Source organism: Piliocolobus tephrosceles, chromosome 1, assembly GCF_002776525.5.
Source record: "Piliocolobus tephrosceles isolate RC106 chromosome 1, ASM277652v3, whole genome shotgun sequence".
NCBI lineage: Eukaryota > Metazoa > Chordata > Mammalia > Primates > Cercopithecidae > Piliocolobus > Piliocolobus tephrosceles.
Window position 1 is genome coordinate 7,448,188 of NC_045434.1, and position 27,738 is coordinate 7,475,925.

General features: G+C 39.3%; 1 protein-coding gene across 18 annotated transcripts in view; it reads left to right on the forward strand.

Moving 5' to 3' along the window:
• The window catches only part of RGS7 (regulator of G protein signaling 7), a 581,407-nt gene that overhangs the window by 248,735 nt on the left and 304,934 nt on the right, over positions 1–27,738 (forward strand). For all 18 annotated transcript variants that reach the window (XM_023216275.1, XM_023216276.1, XM_023216273.1 and 15 more), the window contains one exon: positions 7,530–7,626. In XM_023216275.1, coding sequence (XP_023072043.1) covers positions 7,530–7,626 — 97 coding nt within the window. The remainder of the gene's footprint in view (positions 1–7,529; positions 7,627–27,738) is intronic.

Genomic DNA, 27,738 nt, shown 5'->3' on the forward strand with positions numbered 1-27,738 from the left:
TTTTTTTTTTTGGAGACAGAGTCTTGCTCTGTCACCCAGGCTGGAGTGCAGTTGCGTGATCTTGGCTCACTGCAACCTCTGCCTCCCGGGTTCAAGGGATTCTCCTGCCTCAGCCTCCTGATTAGCTGGGACTACAGGCACCCGCCTCCACACCTGACTCATTTTTTTGTATTTTTAGTAGAGACGGAATTTCGCCATGTTGGCCAGGCTGGTCTCAAACTCCTGACCTCAGGCGATCCGTTTGCCTCAGCTTCCCAAAGTGCTGGGATTACAGGCATGAGCCACCGTGCCTCGCTGAGTTATTGTTTTTTAGATACATAAATCTATATTTAAGATAAACTAGGACAGATTTACATGCAATAAGATTTTACTAGTTTCTATTTTTAGTCAATTATTCATGAAAATGGCAGGGTTTTTTCTTATATGAAAAGAGTAATTAATTCTGGGTTAAGATACTGACTACAATCAACTGTAACGTGGGGAAAAATCGTATCAGCTGGAAGCAGCTTTAATTGAATTATTACAGAAGAAAACAGTTTGTGTTGCAAATTTTAATCTCATTATTCTTATTTAACTTTCATTAGAGACTGACTCTACTGTCTCTGTTTTCACTGATGAATTCAGAAGTGTAAATGGTCTTCTGCATTCGCAAGGCTTTCTGAAGTAAAAAGAATCACAGGCGGATTTAAATTATGAAAACCTGCCACCACCTAATTGCCCAAGAAATCCAAGAAGCACTTTAGTGATCATTTCTCCCATTTTCATAGCTAGCACTTAAAATGACAGTACATGTCATAATTTGAAAGTGTGTGCACATAGAAAAAAGCCATTCAATCTGCCCATTTAGTCTCCCATTTATATCTCCGAATGCCTGTGCTTAATGGTGGTTGTGATGCAGAGTTGGAAAACTTCTTTTGAAATTTTGATTGATTCATTTCTTTTTCCGAATTACAGAGTACAAAACGTTTTAGCTTTTACTTCATACAAATGTTTTGCCTACAGTCAAGGTGTCTGTGTAAAGCTATTGGCTTCATGAAATCAATAGTAATGATATTGTGGTAAAGTTCCGGCAAATATAGCTACAAGTTAATTTAATTAAACTCCCATAATTGTTTAGAACATTAGAGAACTGGAAAGGTTTCAAGGCAGTGATTTTGTTTTCATCGATACGTGGGAGCCCTGTGTGGCAGCCCTCTTGAATAATTAGTAACTCTCTTCAAAGAAGATGCACCTGCATACTATGCTCCTTCTTTCATTCCGCCAAGTGTTCGGGCGGGGACTGTTTAACCTGAGCCTTGTTTGAAATACATCACAAGCTTGAAGTGACATCTAAACTATTCCAAAGGAAATGCTAATTATGAATTCCTGGGAAAAGAGCAGGGTGCTGAAGTTCAATAGTGCCTTTCATCTTGAGGGCTTACACATGGCAATGAACTTGAGTGTCACATCTACAAGCAAGAAGACAGCCTCATAAACAGCCACTGATTTACTCTCTTGCATTAAAGGAAGAAATTCCTCTAACAAGTACGCTGAAGAATGTCTGCATTAGATAGAGCAGAAAGAATAAGAGGGATAAGAGTGTTTTAACATGCACTACTATGTTGAGCTATTCTGTGTCACTATTTCTGATGCTGATAATATATTTTTTCACAAAAGTTACATACAAAGAAAAACATATCAAACATCTCAAGACTAAATCTGAATTAACTTCCACTTTTGTTTTGAGGCTCTCAAAAAAAGCAAACATATGCCTTAAACAAAAATACACCAATCCCCTCTCCTCTTTTTAAAGTGAGCCTCCATTATGGACCAGGCACTTTATATATTAACAATGCAAAGATGAGTAAGGTAAGAATTTTTTCCTCCAGAAGTTCACATCTAGGGGAAAACAGATAGTTTTACTAGTTAATGAAATGTGGAGGGTTCTGAAATACAAGCATAAAAAAGTTTTGAATGAATTCAGCAGTATCTATTCTCAAAATTACTTTGCAAAATACAGTTGTTTAACTTTTACTTCTATCACACATAGTGAATCAGTTTGCATTAAAAAATTAAGTCTTGCAAAGAGCACTCAATTCAATTTTTAATCTTCTAAATAACTTCAAGAGGCAAATTTGTCAAGAAAAGATGAGAGCAAAGGCATGTTCATTTTGTTAAAAGTGAATGCAATCTCATTTCCCCTTCTAAAGATGATTTTTTCATAGCTTACATAGCCTTTGCTTATATGCACAGATATTTCCCCTGACATTTCTTCAAATTGAATCTCCTATCTTGCAGGGGCCAACATGAACTCAGTTTTCTACAAGAAATCAAAGACAGAACTTATGTATAGGCATATCTGACTACTTATTGCTTGACAATTTATTGCATCTAATAAATATTTGCACTTAACTACAGCATCTTTGCCAGCTGAATTATAAAAGAAAAAGGGTCTGTATCTTCCTAGTACAATGATGAAGGAAGAAAGTTATGTTGAAGATGATGAGGATGACGGTGTTGGCGGTGGCATTATAGTAAACATTTAATTAGCATTGTTTCACTAATTCTTACCCTTGATAAGATGTATACAATTTATGATTATCTCCATTTTACCAATGAGATAACCGAATCTTTGAGTGTTAACTCACCTGTTTAGAAAGCTTTTTAGTAGTGTAGTCAGGATTCAAACTCAGGTCTAACTGGCCTAATGCATGCTTTTAATAACTACAATTTGCATTGAAACTAAAATGTGCTGACAATTGGAAGCAAATACATTTGTATAAGGTCTTGTTTGATTTATTATTTTATTTTATTTATTTTTGAGACAGAGTCTCATTCTGTAGCCCAGGCTGGAGTGCAGTGGCAGGACCACAGCTCACTGCAGCCTTGACCTCCCAGGCTCAAGAGATCCTCTCACTTCAGCCTCCTGAGTAGCTGGGATCACAGATGCTTGCCACCACACCCAGTTAATTTTTGTATTTTTTTTTTTTTTTTTTTTTTTTGTAGAGATGGAGTTTTGCCATGTTTCCCAAGCTGGTCTCAAACTCCTGAGCTCACGTCATCCTGCGTTGGCTTCCCAAAGTGCTGAGATTCCTGGCGTGAGCCACCAAGCCTGGCCTGGCCTTGTTTAATTTAATAGCTTCATCTATTTGTCTCCAACAAGGAATTGGCTCTTTGACCTAATGTGAAAACTTACCTCCCTCTGAATGCTGATGATTGTTTCCAGACTTCAGTCATTTTGTAGCTAGGAGAAATCTTACAGATCACCTGCTTCGAACTTCTTAAGAGTAAAGAAAATAGCCTTCAGAAAAATCCTCGGTGACCCAAGGCATCCCAGCTCTCCTGTCCATTTCCAGCATCTCGTGTTCTCTTCTCCCATACCCAGTTTCCTCACCCTCAGAAACAGGCTTATAAAAGTGAAAACACACAACTCAATGGCATTTTAATGAATATATGCATGTGCATATATGTGTGTGTATACACATATATACACATATATATACATGCATATATATACGTGCGTGTATGTATATATAGACAAACACACATACATATATGTATAGGATTCTTGAGGTACCTGAGTCTTTTGGTCTAAGACTAAATTGCCCAAATATTTTCATATTTATTGGAGTTGCTTTTTACTATCCCTCATACCTCTTACTGTCTAACTAACTTGCTCTTTTTTCTTTTTTTGCTTGTTTTTAGCATTTTTCTTCTCGTCCAATTGCTGTTCCCAATAGTGAGAAAACAGACCATCAAGCATGTTCAAGTCATGCTTAGTATAAAAATTAATAGGCTCTGAATGAATGCTTGAGGAAACATCAACAGATAAGATGGATGTGTTTTTTTATGTGGCCTTGGTGACTGTGACAACCAAAATGAGTGATTGAGACATAAATCTCAATCATTGAGGCTTGTTGAGAGCCAGCTTGAGGACAAGTTACGGATGCCTGTGTGACTGTTTTTCCCAAAGAGGTTCTTAGGAGGTTTAGTATTTATACATTTTCCTTAAAAAAGAGAAGGCAACAGTGAGAGGAATGATTACATACCTGCGAGACTTTCATTAGTGCCCTGTAAGTTTACATTTTACATAAGATAAGGTGAACATTTGAAGAAAAAGGGAATGGAGGGAGCAGACATCCCAGGGAGGAGTGAAGGAATGACTAATCTCATTTTAGCTTTGTTCTGTACTGGGAAGATAAATCTTTAATCAACATTATCAATGTGGAGTCTTTCAAAAGGGTCATTTTCTGTTTCTACCCCTCATGGCCATGAACTTAGCTTCCAGGCTTTGCCTGGGGTCCCTTTAGCCAAGAGTGGGTCCCTTCAGTCATTTGAGGGCTAGAATTTTCTTTTTCTTTCTTAATTGATTTTAGTTTTTAGAAAGCAGGGTTTTGTTGTTTTGTATGTGTCTTTGTTTTTTTTTTTTCATTTTTGTTGTTGTTTTGTTTTGTTTTCTTTCATTTGTTTTTGCCTCATTCTAGGCCATGGCAAGGTTCATGGATAAACCATGTCTGAATAAAGATAAAAACAGCTGAATGCATGTACATGATCACATTTTCAGTCTAGAACACCAATCCTATTTTTACTTGGAGTTAATTTTTTTTTCTCTTGTGGAAATTATGACTCAGAAAAATGGAATATTTTGAAATACAACCACAGAAATCACTTTTACTTTCCAGCCTCCTCTTCTCACTCCTTTGGGATCCAATGAACTGAGAGGGGATGAGACTGTACAAAGAAAATACTGCCTCTCATAGCTACGTACCTTAATTCAGCGCCAACCAGAAGTGATTGCTGCCACATCTCTAGGTGCTGAGAAGAACGTGGGAGCCGGAGAGGTTTCCATGTCCCTCTAATCCAGCCTGCTTTAAACCATTAAGCAGATAATGCAAGGGTTTAGAGGCTGATATGAGGCAGAACAAAGCAGCTTATTCTGCAGAACATTGTGACAGGTCAATCATGAGCAAATAGTAACAAAATAAAAAGTCATGAGAGTATATCTATTTTCATGTTTCTAAACTTCGAGATCTTTATTACATGAGAAGTGGGGTATTTGGTATTTGGTTATTGTTGAGGTCTTTTACAGGCCTGATAAAAGCATTTTTTTTTCTTTTTTCTTTTTTTTTTTTGAGACGGAGTCTCACTCTGTCTCCCAGGCTGGAGTGCAGTGGTACGATCTTGGCTCACTGCAACCTCTGCCTCTGGGGTTCAGGCAATTCTCCTGCCTCAGCCTCCCAAATAGCTGGGATTACAGGCACCCGCCACCACACCCAGCTAATTTTTGTATTTTTAGTAGAGACGGGGTTGCACCATGCTGGCCGGCTGGTCTGGAACTCTTGACCACAGGTGATCTGCCCGCCTTGTTCTCCCAAAGTGCTGGGATTACAGGCATGAGCCACTGCACCCAGCCTCATGCTCTTTTTATACTTGAATGCTGAGCCAACTGAGAACCATAACCATAAAGACAGGCACATAGGGGTCACAGCGTCGCCCTGATTGCTGATAAAGGTATTATGGAAGAATGTTTGTGCACAAGTCACCATTAATCCTGAAACACAATCCTGAATAGACTTGCTCACCCACTAGGGCAGGCATCTCTACATCAGCAGAGTGGGATGTGGGCTTCTCGCCAAGAGAAAAAGAATGGGCCCTGCAGGACAATTTCTCATTCCCAGCTCTTCTATCTGATAAGTCAGCTCAGCTCCCCTGGAGTAAATGAGGGGACAGAGACAGGCAAGTGGATTAGGGTAATGGCGCTCCTTCCACATGGAAACAAACATGAAGATGGAGAATAAGCATCCCCAGATATCATGGGTGTGCATGGACATTTGGTCTAATATTTGTTGTTCTATATATGTACCAGGCTTTATATGTGTTGTGTCGTTTGCCCTTAAAATACTTAACCCCACCCTAGGCCCAATGCAATCCCATGAAGAATGCTATGAAGAAATTTTTACAAGTATTATTATCACCATTTTATGAATCAGAAAACTGAGTCTTAGAGAGGTTATTTAACCTACTCAAAGAACATAGATAATAATTAGAAGATCTAAGAGTCAAATACAAACCTGTGTCTCGTTAAAACCCATTCTTTCCACATCTCCAGTTATTTGTCATGGTAATACATCTGTTGATAGTGTGATTACAAAATAGTAATACATCCATTGATATCAAGCACATTAGATTTCTTGGTTGAAAACCATTCTAAAGCTGTGTTGATGGAAATTTGATAATTCATTAATATAAAGTTTAGACTGTGTTTTTTTAACTGTTTACGTTGAAATAATTTTAGGCTTACAGAAAAGAAGAAAAGATAACAGAATTCCCATACACCCTTTACTCAGCTTCCCTTAATGTTAACATCTTATATAACCATGGCATAATTATCAAAACAAGAAATTAACATTGGTACAACACTATTTGCTAAACTACATACTTGACTTAAATTTCACCTTGGTTGTCAATGTTGACTGAATTTTTGAGGGTAGGAACTGTATTGTATGCATTTGCATATCCACAGTGCCCAGTCAAATATCCAGTCTAGAGTTAGTGATAAGTGGTTGTGGAATGAGTAAATGGATGAATGGATTTTAAGTCCCATACTACCACTTGCATATGTTTGTGTGTCTCTGCATCTCCCAGGTTTAGAAGCACGTGAGGAAAGTCTGTGGCTATGATTTGAATGGATGCATGTTCTTCAAAACTAAATTCCACATTGACTTTGTGAAATACAGTCCTTTAGAATTATGAGCAATTTGTAAAAGTAAAAGAGAGTGTACTAAAGAGATTGAAACAAAGATAAAGGGGAATCTAGTAAATGGGCGGAAGGCTGTGGTGTTACATTCATTTTATTGTATATATATGTGTGTGTGTGTGCATGTGTGTGTACATGCATGTGTATGTGTACTTGTGTGCATATATGTGTGTGTACATGTGCATGTGTGGAGTGTATGTGCACATGCATGAGTGTACGTGTGTGAGTGTGTATGTGTGTGTATTTGTTTCACAACACACTTCAGTAAGTACCTGGGCAAGAGATGTAATAGTAGTTGGCAATCAGTCCTGGATTTCTAGGCAGGTTTTAGAAATTTACTGTAAAACAAAATCATGGAAATTCTCTTGCTTGAAGAAGCAATTCAAGCAGATGCTTTTAAGGCTCTACTTGCTTTTGCACTGATTTCAGTAGAGATAACGTTAATGAAGCATGAAGGTGCTATGACAGTGGTTTCTAAAAACTTGTGAAATAAACACTCTTTCATCTTAATCTTTATAACCAAGGTACATGAAGTCAGGAGAAAGGCAATATTCAAAGCACAAAATTCCTATTGGTAGCTTAATGGACCCTAAAATGTATGTTTTTCTTGCTGTTTCCTCCATCTCTTTTTAACAGAATTTAAACTATTAATGTGGCAAAAACTAGAAAGGCAAGAAGACGGCATTGTTCTTAGCTGGGCAAAACTGGAATACAAAATTTTTATGAGAGCTGATTTTTTTTCAGAAAAGTTCAACTTCATAAAGGTTTTAATTATGTTATTACCGTTGTTTAGATGGAAGACGTCATAGCACGAATGCAAGATGAAAAAAACGGAATTCCTATTCGTACGGTCAAAAGCTTTCTTTCCAAGATACCTAGCGTCTTCTCCGGTAAGTCTGCACGGAGCCCAGCTCTGTTTTCTCCTGTGCCTCTCAGATAACTTTAAAAAAACTGATTCCAGCTGTTCACTATTGAAACGCTCTCTCTAATCCATTATTCAATAACTGCCTATGAAATGCCCGTGGCGTATTTATCATGTGAAACACTTGAAATGTTAGTAAAACACCAAAAATCATGACCCTGTTCTAGGTTAGTTTGTAAAGACAGAATGAACAAATGTGAAATAAAAAACAATATTAAAATAAATAAAGATATATAAAAAGCAATGTTATGAAGGTTGTATATGGAAATTAGGAGGGTGAAAAAAATCAATGATTTCTTTTTCCTGACTGATGGGGAGTCAGGAAAGGGTTTCTATAGAGCAGTGGTGAGATGTTTGAAAGATGAGGAAGAGCCGTATTCACTCAAGACCACTGTCACCACCAGCTGTGTTCACCCAACTCGACAGTGACCAACCTGTAGAGACCTTGGGTCAGGTTATGAGCGTCTGTGAAAACTAGCCAAAAGAATCTAATTCTGATAAAAGGGAAAATACAGAGACATTTAAAATTTTTGGCAGAAGATATTGTGATGAAAGTGCTCGGGATAAACTGGCATTCAGTAGGGGCAACAGCACTGTGACAAGGGTAAGGCTCTCGCAGGAATAGTTTGGGTGCCCAGGTCCTGATATCCAAGGGCTAAAGGAATAGAGAAGAAAGAGCATGAGGGTTTAGTGAATAACTAGGCATGCAGAATAAAAGACATAGCCCAATGGATTTCGTTTTGGTTGTTGTTGTTGTTGATTTATTTTAAAATGGGGAGACTGAGAGATAAAGGAATCATTATCCAAAATGGGGAACCTCCACGGGTTTGATTGGCAATGACTAGAGAAACCCAAGACAAAAGGAAGAGTAATAAGCTAAGCCACTGTGCTCTGACTCCAGGAGGCAGTCAAAGTGCCCGTTTTGGGGCCTGGGATGTGCTGGGGAATGGCCTACCACAGCTCAGGGAAGAGCTGAGATCAGACAGCCCGAAGCCCCAGCAGCGAGGAGGGAGAAGACGGCGGCTGGTGCTGAGTGTGGGTGGGAAGGGTGCTTCATGGGATTCCTGTACAAGGGTTGCAGGCTGCTTCCTCGTGACCAGGATCAAGAGAAGATCCATGATCAGGAGGCCATCAAGCCTGGAAAGAGGGCAGAGATCAGGACAGGAATAACAGGGAAGCAGGCCTCCGCGTTGGGGTTTGAGAACTGTGTTGCTGTCAGAGAGAAGAGAAGGAGCTTGGAGCTGAGGAGAGCTACTGTGGAATGACATTTTGCTCTAACAAAATGTGTCCTCTTTTTTCCCTGTTACTCCCTCTCACGCCCACTTTGTTCTAGTTTCTTGCTCTTTCTTAATGATGCCTTGTACTTTTTACATCTGTGGCTTCACTCCATTTCTCCTCTCCTCACTGTCCCACTTACAGGCCATTCTGACTGTTAAATTCCATCCGTTCTTCAGCAGTCAGTTCAGAGAGCTCTTTGGTGAAAACTGTCCGAACCTTTTGTCTCTGTGCTCTCAAAGACCTTGATTTTTGCATCTCTTATATGCTCCACTCCATCTTAGAGTTATTTTGCATATGTCTTATATCCCTAGCTAAACCTTAAGCTCCATTTGGTCAAGGATTCAGAGAGTTAACTCCACATCTAAACACACATCTAAAAATGTTATTCATATATTTGTTGATGAGCTAATGAAAGGGATGAACTTATCTTCTTTAGAATTCAGGCAGATAAATGCGCTACATTGCCATCCTGCACTGGGAATTGCGGTCAGTTCAACTGTGTGCGGCCTGCTTAGGGGCATTCAGGAATTATGAAAATACACAGGCCAAACAAAAAAGCTTTGCTCATCTGATTAAGCTTGGCTGCAATTTTGGAATATCTACTCTATTGGAGTCTCAAATTTTTGATCGAGTTCTTCAGATAGCAAATATCTCAACAGCAAGCTGTTGGAAGATTTCTTGGTTGACAACATTAAGATTTTAATTGAAAAATAAGATTGGACATCTAGATTGAGAATTAACCTGGGAATCTCTGATAATTGTTTTAATGTTCACTGTTGTAAAATAACAGTGGTAGCTATTAAATAAAGAGAATATCAATGACATTTTTCACATTAATGTAATTAGGTCTAAGTAATCATTTTATGTTCCCTGGAAACTTTGCAGGCACGCTCTGTCTCATAGGTTCAATCTACTGCTTTGTCGTGGATTTAGTTGGTATATCTAGTATTATGTCTAGCACTTGTCAGCTTCTTTAGATTCATATTCCCAAATTATAATGTACTCAAGCTCCATCCACTTTACTAGAAGTTTTCAGTCTTTTCTAGTAATATCCCTTCCCAGATATTTCTTATAATCTCTGGGGGTGGTTAATTCCTCTGTTCTTTTGTGGCCCTACTTGCAACTGACTGGTTGGCTTTCCCAGCTCTTTCAGCTTCTCCCTTCTCTCCCTGAGCATGTTTCATGGTCTGCTGCAGAGCTTCTAATGAAACAAGGAATCCACTGATTTTATTGCCCTTAGTAGAACAGAAACCAGTTGTGATGAAGGCCTGCCCTATGTGGAAGGAGGGTAGTGCAGTCGTTGCAGACTGGAGTCAATCCTTGCTATGGACTGTTCCACAGGGAAGGAAGGATCTCAAATGTTGTAAATCTAACTTTCTCAGGTTACCAATTTGTGCTCCTTAAAGCCTCGTTACTTCCATGGACCGTTAGTATCAGAATCACTTGGAAACTTACAGGGAGAGAAGTGTTAAAGAATGCAAAATTACAGCCAGATAGTTCCAGTGTTCTATGCCACCGGAGAATGACTATAGTTAACAATAATATATTGTATAGCTTCAAATAGCTGGGAGGACATTGAACCGTCCTGACAGAAAGAAATGATAAATATTTAAGATAATGGATATGTTAATTACTCAAAAAGGATAAATGTTTATCATTTCTCAAACACTTTTCATTATTTATCACCATACATGATTTGTTTCTTGTTTTGTTTTGTTTTGTTTTTTGAGACAATCTTGCTCTGTCACCCAGGCTGGAGTGCAGTGGTGCAGACATGGCAGCCTCACCTTCCTGAGCTCAAGCGATCCTCCTGCCTCAGCACTCCAAGTTAGCTGGGACCACAGACACATGCCACCATGCCTGGCTGATGTTTAATTTTTTTTTTTTTTTAGTAGACAAGATCTCACCATGTTGCCCAGGCTAGTCTCAAATTCCTAGTCTCCAGCAATCTTCCTGCCTTGGCCTCCCAAAATGCTGGGATTATAGGCATGAGCCCAGCTATCATACATTATTTGTATCAAAACATCACTATGTATCCCATGAATGTGTACAATTATTATTTGTTAATTTTAAAAGAAAATGTAGTATCGGGACCTACCCCCAGATGTACTAAATTAGAACCTCAATTTGAGCACCGAAGTTTAAGATGTACTGCCTTAAAATGCACCCAGAGAAGCTGGGCAACTCCAGGGAGCATCCTTGTTTTCCTGAGGGCTCTGGGATCAGTGGCCACCTTGCTTGTGCCAATCTTTCTCTTTGAAGGGCTCTAATCATCTCGGCAGTCTGGCCTCAATCAAGGCCACCCCAGTCTATCTAATGCCTTTAAAAAATTTTTTACTTGGGAAGGAAAAAGCAGTTAGGAAAAATAACCTAGTTATTTCTCCTTCCTTTACTCCCAAACTGAGAGTCTCCGTTGCCCCTAAGATTGATAGGTGTCAACAGCTTTGTGATGGAATGAACACTACTCAGTTCCACCAGACAGCTCCCATGCTTCAAAGGAAAACGTAGGTCATGGTGGCCAAGTAATGCCCATACCCACCTCAAGTGAAAACAGCTGTGTTGACAAAGTGATGCTATAATCCAATTCCCCCTGCAACATCTGCAATCCAGACCCAGAATCATGTCAAAGAATGCTATGACAAATATAATCTACCTAATAATAGGGTTTGTGTTTTGTTTTTCCTGCTAAATGCATTTTGTCCAGTGAACCATCCAAGACTTTTCTCTTTGTTTTTTTTTGTTTGTTTGTTTGGTTGAGTTTTCTTTGTTTGTTTATTTTGTTTATTTATTTATTTTTTTTTTTTTGAGACAGAGTCTTGCTCTGTCGCCCGGGCTGGAGTGCAGGGGCCGGATCTCAGCTCACTGCAAGCTCCGCCTCCCGGGTTCACGCCATTCTCCTGTCTCCGCCTCCCGAGTAGCTGGGACTACAGGCGCCCGCCATCACGCCCGGCTAGTTTTTTGTATTTTTTTAGTAGAGACGGGGTTTCACCGTGTTAGCCAGGATGGTCTCGATCTCCTGACCTCGTGATCCACCCGTCTCGGCCTCCCAAAGTGCTGGGATTACAGGCTTGAGCCACCGCGACCGGCTTATTTTGTTTTAAAGTTGTTGATTTCAACCTCCTGGTTTCCATAGTCCCAAGACCATAGGACAATATCTTTGGATAATTCCTCTATGCCAGTTCCTTGAACTCTGAGATGAGAAATGTCCTTGGGTGGATCCAATCACAGCATTGCCTTTTTCTCCAGAAGTGCCTTCTCAGCTGCAGATATAGCTCAGGCAGCTGCACAGGTCGTATGTGTTGCAGGGCCAGGGAGTAAAATCAGTGGTGTATGTACACTATAGAACTTGGCTAACAGCTCTCTTCCCTGGGATTCTGTTGAGATTCCCAGAACTTTGGTGAAGTGTGCGTGTGACTCTGTGTGTGTGTGTGGGGTGTGTGTATGTGTGTGAGTGTGTGTGTGTATGTGTGTCTGGCACTGAGGCAATGTAAACCTAGAGGCTGGGTAATGACCCTGTGCAGAGCGCAGCAAAGGAAGCCTGTCTGCAGTTGAGAACAGTGAAACATGTAAGGAAGGAGAAGCAGAGAAGATGAGGCAGAGAGTGCTGGGTTACTGGTAGCTTTGCAGCTCTTGCCCCAATCCACAGGCATAGTCCTGCAATCTCCACAAACTTCCTTCTGGTTTCTTCATCTCCTTCAATCCTCCACAGTAAAACATCGACCTTTTGTTTCACTATGTTTTCAACTTCGACTTCCCTTTTCTAGTTTAAACTTTTCCCATCTCTGTATTTCTTCTGATTATACCTAGGAGTCTTCCCCCATAGCACATGTATTGGACACAAAGTACTTATGGTTGCAAAAAAAGAAAAAAAAAAAAGAGTGTACATAAAAAATGTTATAAAAGGAGAATATTTGGGATTGATCAAATGCCGCTCTGGAGTATGGCTGCAACAAATTCACTGGGGAAGGTCTTAGGAATGCAGATTTCAAACGCAAACCACAGATATTCAATTCATTAGTGCTGAGATTGAACCATGGAATCTATAATTTTTGTTTTTATTTTACTTTATTTTATTTCTTTTTTCCCCTTGATTAAATATTAAGCTCAGATTATAGAAATATGTATTTTTAAGCTGATTTTAAAAATATAGGATTGGTGTCTGCTGGTCTTAGATGCATGCTAACTACGTTTTTCTTTATATTTTTAATTCAATTCAATGAACATTGATCAAATACTCACTATGTTCCAGTAACTATACTGGGTTTTGTGGGCTAGTATTTTACTGTTGCTGGGGAAATAGATTAGATATACATTAGCAATAAATGTTTAATTTGTTTGAGTAACCAAGGTAAGTTCCTTTATCAGAGGTTTAAAAAGTCGGTTGTAGGATCACAACTTTTTAAAGGCTATCACTTTGTAATCTCATCTTCAACAAAGAACTTGAATTGTCTGTCCTTAACTACCACAAAAAAATACCTTTAAGAAGTTTGAGTGTAATGGTATCAAAACCTTTAGAGCAGGCAGATAGATGATTATTTGTCTCTTATTTTGTGATTTCTGCGAAATTGTACTAAAAGACATTTCCTTCATGTTCTCTAAATTTCTAATGAAAAAAACAATAAAATAAATTTATTTTTATAATAAACTATGAAAAAATTATGTCTTTGAAGATTCGTTTTTAAAAACAATAATATATAACCTGTATTTTCCTTTTCCTTTTTTCTGTAGTTGCCAAGAAGTTCGCTGCTAAATTTAATGTTCCATTCTTTCTTTTTTTCTCATGTGATTAATCACTGACATATCTACCTTTCGTTGTCTTCTCATTGTTTTTTTTTTTCTATCTTTTATCGTTGTTCTTTTAAGTTTGTTGGGGGCTATATTGTAAATTGCTTCAAGTTATATTTTGAAGGCAGGTAAGGAATAAATCCTGAAGAGACATCTGAGAAGTGTCTACTTTGTGTTAAGGAGTGGTTTTGCGGCCGGGCGCGGTGGCTCAAGCCTGTAATCCCAGCACTTTGGGAGGCCGAGACAGGCGGATCACGAGGTCAGGAGATCGAGACCATCCTGGCTAACACGGTGAAACCCCGTCTCTACTAAAAATACAAAAAAAACTAGCCGGGCGAGGTGGCGGCGCCTGTAGTCCCAGCTACTCGGGAGGCTGAGGCAGGAGAATGGCGTGAACCCGGGAGGCGGAGCTTGCAGTGAACTGAGATCTGGCCACTGCACTCCAGCCTGGGTGACAGAGCGAGACTCTGTCTCAAAAAAAAAAAAAAAAAAGGAGTGGTTTTGCCTGGAATCTGCCCCATTCAAGTGGGGATACATCTTGGCTTTGAACAAGTGCTCTACCCCAATAGAAAATAAAAGATGAAGTTCAAATATTATTCCATGAGAGTTTCATAAAAGTGCTCAGTCACTGTTAACACCATTATGTCTTCACATTGAAAAAAATAACTATATAGTGAAAAATATATTTGCAGATTTTGCTGAAGATTTTCTGCAAATGAAATCCATAAGTCTTATTCTTGCATGATAGCTCTTTCCCTGGAATTCATGTCCTGTAACTTACAATGTTTATTCATTCTCTCATCTGAAAATCTTTGTTAAAGCAAACTATGATACTCATACCAGCTAAAAATCCTTTGTACTTAAAACTCTAGATTTTAGAAGAATAGGGATCCAAATCCAGATGAAGCGTAAATGTTTATGAATAAAAGAGGAAATGATCAATTTTACATTTGTAAGATAGTTGCTCCATTTGTGATACTATTTTAAACTATACCGTTTATCTTGGCTACAGGCATATTTGAAGGAATTAAAACTGATAATATAGGTTTTCAGTTGCTTCACAAGATATTGAAATAGTGCATGGTTTCTTGTGTCCTCTATTCTAGAAAATATATTACATTGTAATAATATCAAATACTATTTGGATATAGATGTTTTGATTCATAATCATGTGTGCTTTATAAATTTTAGATGTATTACATAATAAACAGGCTTTAAATCCTGATGACTGGAATAACTGCTTTTTTAATATTTTAAACAATATTTTAATGTTTCCAAATAGTTTCAATGAGCCCTTGAGAATTTTTTAAATAATAAAATTGGTTTTTTGGTTTGTTTGTTTGAGGCAGAGTCTCATTCTGTTGTTCATCCTGGAGCACAGTGGCACAGTCATGGCTTACTCCAGCCTCAAATTCCTCGTCTCAAGCAATCTTCCTACCTCAGCCTCCCGAGTAGCTGGGACTACAGGCATGCACTACCACATCCGGCTAATTTTTTAAATTTTTTGTAGTGATAGGGTCTCACTGTGTTACCCAGGCTAGTCTCAAACTCCTGGGCTCAAGAGATCCTCATGTCTCTTCCTCCCAAAGTGTTAAGAGTACATATGCAAGCCATTGCATCCAGCCAGCTTTATTTATTTATTTATTTATTTATTTATTCATTTATTCATTTATTTATTGAGACGGTTTCTCGCTCCCGGGTTCACGCCATTCACCCGCCTCAGCCTCCCCAGTAGCTGGGACTACAGGCGCCGCCACCGCGCCTGGCTAATTTTTTGTATTTTTAGTAGACACGGGGTTTCACCATGTTGGCCAGGATGGTCTCGATTTCCTGACCTCGTGATCCACCCGCCTCGGCCTCCCAAAGTGCTGTGATTACAGACCTGAGCCACCGCTCCCGGCCAGCTTTATTATTTTTATGACATCTATTTTTTTTTCTTTACTTTGGAGGAAAATATTAGTAATTTGGAAACCCACTATGTGGTTAGTGGCTTTAAATACATTAGTTTTGTTCCTTTCAACACTTCAGGATAATCATTGTTTTTCTCCATTTCCTAGAGAAGGTAATAGAGGGTCAGAGAGTTCAAGCCTTTTGGCCCCATTCTGAACAGTTTACTAATATGTAAACTATAGTGAGTCTGAGGCAAAATCCCATTCTGTTTCTCACCACCCCATGGGTAACCCCCTGTTGGTTGTCCTTCACATAATGTCCTGTGGTTTTTTTTTTTTTTTTTGTTTTTTTGTTTTTTTGTTTTTTGAGACGGAGTCTCGCTCTGTCACCCAGGCTGGAGTGCAGTGGCCGGATCTCAGCTCACTGCAAGCTCGCCTCCCGGGTTCACGCCATTCTCCTGCCTCAGCCTCCCGAGTAGCTGGGACTACAGGTGCCCGCTGCCTCGCCTGGCTAGTTTTTTGTATTTTTTTTAGTAGAGACGGGGATTCACTGTGTTAGCCAGGATGGTCTCGATCTCCTGACCTCGTGATCCACCCGTCTTGGCCTCCCAAAGTGCTGGGATTACAGGCTTGAGCCACCGCGCCCAGCCCTGTGTTGTTTCTTTATGACAAGCACACACATGTCAGAATTGGTAGGATTCTGGGTACCTGGGACTCTTCCATTCATCTCCCAACATACTCCTGTTCCAGATGTAGCCCAATGGAGTACTCATCAAAACCACCTGAGCTTTTGTCTTCGTTTTACCTCCAAGGAGCAGTGTGACCCTGAGTAACCCACTATAGTTTTTTCACCCGTAAAATTTGGAGATTATATCTGATGATCTCCAAGTTTGCTGTCTGCATAAATTCTATAATTCAGAGAACCCAGTGAAGGAGAAAGAGTGGAAAAACAATTAACAGGATAAAATAATAATAAACTAGACCATTTACAAGGTAATTGAAATAGCAACACATCAATGGAAATCTCACTACTTTTTTTTCTCAAGGCAATGCCATCTGTCTCATGGCTTAAATTAAATATTTCTAAATGTATGTTTCTAATTCAGACCTTTTCTCTGAACTCCAATAAATTCAACTTTGTATACAGTATTTTTGCTTGGATATCTCAAAGAAATCTCAAACTGGATATGTGCAAGATGAGAGTCATTGTCTTACCCTCAGCCCCTTCCCTGTTTTCTGCCTCAGTAAAAATTGCACATGCCAGAAATGCTGGGGTCACCTTGACTCTTCTTATCCCTGTCTTCTTGTATCTGCTGCACCCACAAGTGCTGTCAGCTTAGCTTGGACCATGTATGCTTGTATTTTTCTACTGCAAAATATTATCTCCACTCACCTGAACTATCTCATTATTCCTAACTAGTCTTTGCCTTCACTCTGCACCTCATCCTGTCTTTCTCTAAAGGGCAGCCACACTACTATTTTCAAATTGCAAATCTGTCCAATTAAAATCCATCTTTGATATTAAGATTAAGACCAAAATTCCAAAGAAGATCCCTATGGAAGAAAAAAACCTTTCCTGCTCTTTTTTTTTTTTGAGATGGAGTCTTGCTCTGTCGCCCAGACTGGAGTGCAGTGGCGTGATCTCGGCTCACTACAAGCTCCACCTCCCAGGTTCACGCCATTCTCCTGCCTCAGCCTCCTGAGTAGCTGGGACTACAGGCGCTGCCACCACGCCCGGCTAATTTTTTGTATTTTTAGTAGAGACGGGGTTTCACTGTGTTAGCCAGGATGGTCTCGATCTCCTGACCTCGTGATCTGCCCACCTCAGCCTCCCAGAGTGCTCCTGTTCTCTCTTATGGTCTGTTTATGGTTCTTACTAATTAAGACAACACAAAACAGATTAACAGGAGAAACACATACACATTTTCAGAGGGATATGCTGAAGGTATTAGTATTAGGGTGGAAGTTTAGTTATTATATTTGTTATACAAAATGGAGGATTACTTTAGTTGGAGGGTCTTAAGATTTTTAGGAAAATTACATCAATCGGGGGGTAACTGTTGGGGTGTTCATGGTTAAAATATGATTTCTGGGCTCTAACTGGGTTTCATTTTAGTCTCTGGTTTTTGGGGTTTGGCAAGGGTACGTTTACCTATGTCCTGCTTTTAGGCAGAAAAGGGAAAGGTGGAGAGCCCTTCATGCATTTTCTGTTTCTCAATTGCCTTTACCTCAGAATAATCAATATGCCAAAATGGTATATTTTTTGGTGGCATGTTCTGATACTCTTCACCCTTAAGTAGCATCCTGGATCAGTCCCTCCCTGCCTCTCAGACCTCATCTGGTATCACTTCCTCTCTTGCTCTCTTGATTCTAGCTGTAGCAGTCACTTTTCCATGGCCACTCTGGTCAGGGAGACTTTTCACTGCTCTGCTTTTTCCTCCATCTAAAATGCTCTCCCTCCTTTTCCCCTATGCCCAGTTGAGACCCACTCACCTCAGGTATAAGCCAGTTTCTATATAAATAAATAAATAAATATATATATATTAAACATATATATAGAGAGAGAGAGAGAAAGAGAGAGAGAAAGAGAGAGAAAGAGAGAGAGAGGGAGAGAGAGAGAGAAAGAGAGAGATGGCATCTTGCTCTGTGGCCCAGGCTGGAGTGCAATCGTGCGATCTCAGCTCACTGCAACTTCCGCCTCCGGGGTTCAAGCGATTGTCCTGCCTCAGCATCCTGAGTAGCTGGGATTACAGGCACCCGCCACCACGTCCAGCTAATTTTTGTATTTTTAGTAGAGACGGGGTTTTGCCATGTTGCCTGGGCTTATCTCAAACTCCTGACCTCAAGTGATCTGCCCACCTCGGCCTCCCAAAGTGCTGGGATTACAGGCGTGAGCCACTGCACCCAGCCTCTTATATGGTTTTATAAAACCACACTCTTCTCTTTCAGAGTATTCCCCTCCATTTTATAATTATAAACTCATGAACAGTATTATGTGATTAATCGCCTTCCAGATGATAGTGTAAACTACAGGAAGCTTCCACGTACCCACTCTGCTAAACCCAGCACCACAAAGAGCATCTAACATTGGAGGGGTTCATTAATATTTGTTTGATGGGTGAATAATAATTATGCTTTTTAGAAGGAATATTTGCATTTATATGGTCACTGTTGTGGTTGTATGGCTTTATCAACAAATGTAAATTATTTGAATTTTTTTTTTTTTTTTTTTGAGGCGGAGTCTCGCTCTGTCGCCCGGACTGGAGTGCAGTGACCGGATCTCAGCTCACTGCAAGCTCCGCCTCCTGGGTTTACGCCATTCTCCTGCCTCAGCCTCCCGAGTAGCTGGGACTACAGGCGCCCGCCACCTCGCCCGGCTAGTTTTTGTATTTTTAGTAGAGACGGGGTTTCACCGTGTTTTTAAAAAGACCTTTTGTTAATTTTTTTTTTGCCCTTTAAATATTGTTCAAGTGAATAAAGGAACTTCTCTGAAATTATCTTATTCACAGTATAAATCATATGAACAAGAACCTAGGCATTACTCCCTTGTTTTCTTTGAAGTGGGTATGTGAAGTCGGCTGTACCTCAGGATCTGTAGAATCCTATATGTTAATAATAAATTAAACATGCCCCAGGAGCCTACTGTGTGTGAGCGTTTTGTCAGGCCTTGCAATACACAGAATTAAGGCATGCTGTCTGTCCTCAAGGGGATCACAGTCTAGGGAGAAGAGAGACAAATCAAGAAAGCGAGATAATTTCCACAATAAAGGTAAACCCGGAAGGCTGCAGGAGTGTGTGCAATTTCCCTCAGGTTCCTGGGTTCAGAGGCTTTTCTTGGAGATGGTGACGTCAGAGCTGCATTGTAAAGCCTGAGTCAGACTTAGCCAGACATAAGAGGAGCACTTGTGCAACAGCTCGAAGGTGTGAAAGAGTCTGGTGAGCTCTGGGAACTCTAAATATTGTAGCGTGACCTTTGCACAGGATGAGGTGGTTAGAAAGTGCAGAGAGAGGACTCCAGAGAGGAAAGCAGAGGACAACAGTTAGAATCTGGAGGAGTTCAAATTTCATCCTGAAAAGAGTAAAGAGCCATCGAAAATTTTGAGCAGGGAAATAGCAGTATTTGTTTTTCTTTTTTCTTTTTCTTTTCCAAACAGATTCCTCTGTAGGGGGTAAATGTAGAGAACAAACATCAGATTGTAGAGAAGGGAGACAAGGCCGGGGACCGTGGCTGCAGTCTAGAGCAGAGACGATGAAGGCTTGACCCAAGACCGGCCAGTAAGATTTAAGAAAAAATAGGATGCATGGGAGACTTTCAGGACTTAGGAAGGACTTCATTACTAATTCAATGAGAGGATTACGGGTGGTGGTACGGGAAGTGAGGGGGCAGGTGAATTAAGGGAGAAGGCCCCACCAACAATGACACCCATATGTATGACTTTGACAATGAATGCACCACTATGCCTTTTCACATTGGGAAGCACAAGATATTCTCTCTTCCTTTCTTTCTTCGTGGAGAGAATGACGAAGGCATTGGGTATATGTTTTGGGTATATTCAGTTTCAGGCAACGTACATAGAACAACCAGATGAGATGCCCTGGAAACTGTTGGATATACAGGTCTGAAATTTAGGAGAATTTATTCACACGCATATTTGAAACCAATGAATACATGAGATTCCTGTTGGAGTTGTGTGTGGAATGAGAAAATCAAGTCACTAAAGATGATGGGCCTCTGTGGAACAGAAACACCGAGGGGAGCACAGAGCCCATAGTTCCTATATGCTTGCTATTAGTTTCTGGCCTTAGTTCATTTGGAGCAGCAAGGGAAGCAGGCTCAAGGGAAGATGTTCTGGGGAACCATAAAGACTGCTTGTAAGTAACCAGAAATCCCGTTGTGCTGTGTCTTGAGATCTAGCACTCAGTGGATGGGACTCCAGTGGTTTTATTTGAGTCTTAACAAAGAGAACCAGTCAGCACATGAAGTCCAAACGTTCCATCAGTCTGCCTTGTTCAAAATGGGTCATGATTGGTGCATAAAAAAGTGTGAGGGAGGCAGAGTGTGGTGGCTCACGCCTGTAATCCCAGCACTTTGGGAGGCTGAGGTGGGCAGATCACCTGAGGTCAGGAGTTCGAGACCAGCCTGGCCTGGCCAACATGGCAAAAACCCATATCTACTAAAAAATATAAAAAATTAGCCAGGCATGGTAGTGCATGCCTATAATCCCAACTACTCAGGAGGCTGAGGTAGGAGAATTGCTTGATCCTGTGAGACGGAGGTTGCAGTAAGCCCAGATCACGCCACTGCACTCCAGTCTGAATGACAGAGAGACTCTGTCTCAAAAGTAAATAAATAAATAAAGTGTGAGGGAGAAGCTGTCCCCTGTTCATGATGTACAAGCTTAAAACCAATGTTTCGTTAAACTTCAGGTAATATCTCTGAAAGTATCCACCACCACTGCCCCCAACCTATCCGTATCAACCTAGCTAGGAATGATACGTACCTACAAGCAGGATGCTACAAAATGTTCTCATGTTCTTGATATTCATTAATTCTACTATGCTAGCATGGAGAAAAATGAGGTTTTCTCTATTGGATGAATTCCATTCTCCTGCATGGATTCATTGGAAAGTTACTATGCTTCCAATGTACGCCACCGTAGAAAAGAAACCAGAATTCCCTTCTCAATTCCTTGTAATGATGTAGGTTTTCATTAAACTTGAATTTGACTTGCCTGTAAAGCAGCCCACTGTGATTATAAAAGTCTGTAGGACTGCCTGTTGGCAGCAATCAAATAAAAAGGCCTCTGTTAAATCAGGTCACTGAATGTGTTTGAAGATGGAACTTCCTGAACTAATTGGCAGGAGCCAAAAAGGCAGGTGTTCACTCCAGATCATCAAGCACTGTTAATAGGGAAGAAAGTGGTCAGAAATTAATAGGGAGTTCTTGTCAGTCATTCCTGTGTTTCATCTGTTTCTGTCTTGTATCTTTCATTAGTTTAGGAAGGTTCCTCATCATAAAAATGTTGATAATTAAGGCACAGAGTCTCTTTGCCCTCTTCTGTTGAAATTTGACTTCTAGTCCTTATCTGATTTGGTTGCTTTTAACATGCTGTCTTACCAAAGGATTATCACCAACCGGCAAGAGCAAAATTTGTGGTCAGAAGAGTTGTCTAATAGTCCAAATGTCGTGTGAGTGTGACTGACCTTAAGTCTTAAGGTTCATAAGAGTGTCTTTAATTCTCTAGAGCTCAATTCCTGCTATTTTTTCCTCACGGTTCTATTCTACTCAGCAAGTTTGATAATAAAGGAAGCCCTAATTAGTGACATGTTGACTTCAATTGCATAGACATAGGACCTGTTATATTTCATATCATTAAATATGGAAGAATATTCCTGTTTTGTTATTTTGGTCCTCTAACAGTGTGAACAGTTCTCTGTGATGACGTGTTTTCAGCCACGTATATGAAAACTGAGCAGTATATGAGCTTTAAAGTCAAGTTGACCTTAAATGTCACAATTTGAACATATCTTGCCTGTTACCCCTTATCGCTCTCAGGGTTGCATGAATATGTCTCAGTGTCATGGAAAGACGATTAATTAACGTAGACTTAAACTTGTCATAGGGGCAGTCATACAGGTAAGAAGGAGCAAACTTTGTAAAATGGACTGGGCCAATCAATGCAAGTTTTACTAAGGATGTAGTCTGTGTTTAATTTTTTTTGAGAACAACTTTTAAGGAACCTTATATGACTTAACCCTGCTTATATTTGGAGTCAGTTTGAAGAAGATAAGAATAAGTAAGGTGGAATATTTTTCTCTGAAGCCTGTAAGACCACCTAGGCAGTTCTAAGATGCTTCCAAGACTCTAATAAGAGACTTCTTTCTGAAACTGACAAATAATTGTGAGATCTTTTTTCGTTCAACATACGAATGACTAAAATGGGTTCTATAGAAATTCGGAGAGAAGTAGATTGCTTTTGAAAACAGTTATAAAACATCGTGTCAGAAATTATGCTTGTAATATTTTTCTTTTATAACATCCCAGAGGAAATTCAAGGATACGAATAGATAATGTGTAAATAAGTAAGAAAGAAAAAGTAGACTAAAAATATTTGCAGTTCTGAAAGTTCATTAGCAAAAAAATTAATTCTTATAGAAAACAGGACATGTTAACTAGATCCGCAAGAGACATGACCATTGGCAAAAAGCTTGGTCTTTCTTTTTCATCTGCTTCACACATCCTCTCTGGCAGAACTGAGTAACTAAGCAACTAGTACATAATAACTACATAGCCAATCGACCTGAGGAACAAGAGGAGAAAGTGAGATGTCACATAGTCAAATAGACACTTCAATTAACTGTGCTATGAAAGAGTCTATATTCCCCTGTTGGTTGTTACTCTTTCCTTATTGTAAATTAGACCTTGAAGTGGTTAGAAATAGTAAAGAATGTTAATCTCAACCACGTGGGCTCTGACATAATAGTTTTTCTTTTCTGTTTTGTTTTGTTTCAGTTTTTAAATTTTTTATTTAGTTATTTATTTTTTAACAGAGTCTTGCTCTGTTGCCAAGGCTGGAGTGCAGTGGTGCGATATTGGCTCACTGCAACTGCTTGCCTCCCAGATTTAAGCAATCCTTCTGCCTCAGCCTCCCAAGTAGCTGGGATTACAAGCATGTGTCACCACACCTGGCTAATTTTTGTATTTTTAGTAGAGACAGGGTTTCACCATGTTGGCCAGGCTGGTCTTGAACTCCTGACCTGAAGTGATCTGCCTGCCTTGGCCTCCCAAAGTGCTGGGATTACAAACATGAGCCACTGCACCCAGCCTAATATAATTCTTTTTCTAATAGCTAAATCCTACTGGGCAATGACAAAGTTCTGATTGTATTTGTAGAGAAATAATTTATCTTATCTTGTATCATAATTTTACGTATTTTGGCAGTACATGCGATATATTGATACATATATAAAGTGGGCAATGATCAAATCAGGGTAATTGGGATATCCATCACTTTAAACATTTATCTTTTCTTTGTGTCAGGAACATTACAATTCTTCTAACTATTTTGAAATACACAACAATTATTGTTAACTCTAATTTCGATAATGTACTATTGAAGAGTAGAACTTATTCCTTCTAACTAACTGTATTTTTGTACCCGTTAACAAACTTTGCTTCATCACCACCCCCTCCCCCAGCCTCTAGTAACCATAATACTAATTAAAGAAATGATTTGTTTTAAAATGTGGTCGGATCCATGTGATATGACCAAGATGAAAAACAAACTCTGATTTATTTTCACCAGAATGTTCAAAGGAACAGTACAAAATTGGGAATATCTAAATGCTTTGATTTTAGCTTTGGTTTTCTTTGTAGCCATGTATTCTAGTCCCAGGGACTGTTTTCACTTCCTAGATAGCTGTCGCTTGTGGTGCTGCTTCTGTGTAGTGCTTTCTGAACATGTGAATTTGCTATTTAATATTTGGAGTGAATATTATTGGGACTGGAGGTGATTTTGGACTGGGAAAATAAAACGATCACAGCTTCCATTGACTTACGATATCTCAAGAGAATTACAATAATTACATAATTACAATAATTCCTTTAAGATATTTCTGTGCAAGTAACTTAGGTATATCGACTTATTCCCAAACTTAGCTGTACCCTTTGTCTTCCGAATAACTCTATTCCACAAAGGGAAAATTCTTTCCAAATTTATAAATATGTCTATCAACATCTACAAAGAAGCCTTCTTCCTGACTACCAACTATGTTGATTGGCTGAAATGGTTCTATTACACTGTCTTTTACCTGGACCACCACACCTTCTTCCTGTGATAGCCTTGGTAAAGGGAAATTCTTCTCAGTACAACCAAATCATTTTATTGCTGTGTGGCCAAAAGCAGTAAATAAATCCCCGGAGATGAATTATTTTACTTAAGATTTTAAACTGTACTTAACAGTGAATCATTAATGATGGACCAAAATGCACATTTTTCTGCGACATATATCACTGTGCCTACAGAATACTGTTTGCCTATCCTTAAGGACTCTCTGAAAAAGACTCCAAGAACCATAGAAATGAACTTCCTGTTCTCTTATCCGTACATGGGAACCTGACATGATCCATTCATTGTGTAAGCACAAGGCCAAGAGTCTTTGAAGAGATACTGAACTTCACTAAGATGTAACTTTGTTTCTTGACTTTGAGGAAAGGGGAAATCGATGTACTTTATTTAGCGTTTCCCCAAACCACTAATACATTTCTACCCCAAAGAGGACTCTGCATGGCGGTGTTTGGGACTATTTTGGCATGACTAAGGAGTGACATAAAAGGCAGCAAACATAGTGCAGGCATAAACAAACAACTTTCTGGAAGTCTGGGGAATCCCAGCTGGTGTTGAATTTTATCTTAGTTAGCATTTAAATGTTATCTTTATAGGCATCTGGAATTTTCAAACTTGCAGATTATGTCAGACTCTACTAAAAACTGGGGATCTAAGCCAAGAAAGAAAAAAAGATGAGATCATTGAGATATGTGAAGAACGGAAAGTTATTGAGAGAGATCCAATTGACCCACATAGAAAATCATACATTTATGAAAAATAATGCAAAGGTGACTTTTGGGAGGGCAGGTTCAGCACTAACAGTTAAGGCCCATTAAAGGGACCCGAGGGTCAAGGATAGCCTAGTTCATAAAGTTACCGCTCCAGTGTGCTGCGATCAATAAGGCCATGTAAGGTCTTGAATGAGGTAGGAGGATATTGGACAGAAACAGAAAACAGTCCTACCCATATGCGAAACCACGTGAGTTTGGGCTCCTCAGACCATAAATTAAATTAGGACATTTTATGCTATTTTAAAATCCAGTCTCCAGGCACACTTTATAGAGCCTGAGAGTTTCCATAAGACGGCATTCCTTGAAAAGGCAGCTTTCAAACACAAAACAGACGTTAGTAATTTACTTAGCCTTGTGTAATTAAAAGGTAGGACTTGTTACCAGCCATGTGTTAAAAATATATGTGGTTCTAAAAGAGTTAAGTGACTCTGGATAATGCATACACAAGAGATGAACAAGAAGAAAATGGTATATTTGGACTTGATCCTTATTTTTTATGGTGATGTCACTGGACAATTCAGTATTTCTAACTGGTATATGGAACACCTAGAAGGTGAGCAAAAACTGAAAATATTATTATAGTTTTTACCATTATTACTAATGACTTTATTACCAGCACCAGAGGCTTGGATTAGGCCCAGATTTAGACATTTTCTTACATACTAGGTAGTTAATCTATTGCAAGGCCAAAAAATTACTTACGTTAGATGTGCTACAGCATCTGGCACAGGTTTTCTTGTCAGATGGCCCAAAGGGATTTTTTGAATTCTTAGCTATCACTTTCATTAAATAATAATTACTTTCTACATTCTCAAGGTACCTTATAGCCTTTTACACTCTTTAATATGTCTTTTTTTATATTCCTCACAATAAATGACTATACATATCAAATGGAAATCTTCTAGGAAGATAAAAAGTTTATTAATTGTCTTTTCATGCCTTATCCTTTAAATTTAAGATCATTATCTATTGATATTAATTTTGTCTTAAATAAATCCCATTTTGACTTTCTTAGCCTTTTTTTGTGATGACGATGTCAATACTTATTGGATGCCATCTGGACTGTTAACTGAAAGAATAAAATCGTCAAAGTCAGAGGCAATATCGCAAATTTGTTTTGGGAGATTGAACAGAGGCAGACGTACTACATTTTCATTTTGTAGTAATCTTCTCTTGAAATTGCTTCTCACAAATATTGGCTATTCTTTAAAGCACCAGACCTGAGAAGTTTAATTCTGTTCATTGGTGAGTTATTTCTGTAAATCCTAGAGATTATAGGCTGCTAAAATAAATAAATAAAAACCTATGGGGTGAGGGCGGGGATGACTTGCTTTCTTTGAATTAATGCATTAACATTGCTTTCTTCTGAATTGCTGGTCCAGATGTGTTTTTGTAAAATGCTGATTTATCACACAGCACATTCAAGGTGCACGTATAAGCTGCTATTTTGCACTGCCTTTTTATTCTGACGACAGCATTTGGTTTTCTCCTCATGCCTCTTTCTCTTTAAACACGAGTAGAAGAGCTCCAAATTTTTACCTCCTAATAATTCTAGGAGAGAGTCTAGAATTGTCCATGTCTCACTGTCCCTGTCCTTAGCCTTGCTCCCATCACAGCCCCCTCATCAAGCTAGCTTGCATTAATCATTCCTTTGCTTGCCTTTTCCTAGCACTCTGTTCTTCTTCATGGAATTTATCTTACCTGACATTTTATTCTCGATGGACACACGATATAATTCTTAATAGCCGCTTTAAGCACCTGGAGTACAAGAATAATCTCTCATTTCAATTTGCATCCTCTTTAGTACTCAGTGTTTGGCACACAGTAGACATTCAGCAAATGTTAATGACTTCTCATAGGACAGCTGATGTCCCCAGCACTCAGGTGCATCCATAACAAATTTCACTTTCCGATTCATTGGCTGTGGAAAGAGCACTCAGTCTAATTATTTGCTCTGTTGGCATCCGGTGCTGCACATCACTTTTATCTCAGCAGGGAACACTAGAAAGATAGCAACTTGGTTTTGCTGTCTGTTACTAGCTTAGACGCATTTCAGGATGAAGAGCCAGGAAATTAAATACAAGTTTCAAATTCCTCTAGAGGCCCCCCTAACAGTCTCCATTTAAATTTTATCATTTGGTTTACAGCTAATTTTTAGAGGATTGGATATTCTTATTCAAATGTAAGTATTCCTCTGTCTGAGTAGTGGAAAGAGTACATACTGGTGGTAGCGGGGCCTGGATTTTCATGCCATTTCTCATGTTGCAAATGAGAACATTATATTTTAAACAGCAGCCCTGGCTCTGGTGCGTATATGATTGTGAATGGGTTTTGGTCCTCACTGCTGTCAGCAACTACTAGCATTTATTGAGTGCTTACACTCTACCAGCATTCAGTAAGTATTCTCCTTAAATGTATTAATTTATATATTTATGGTCTTACAAGTAAAGAGAAGTTCAATAACATGTTCCAGGTGTTACTGTTAGTAATAGAGCTGATATTTAAATCT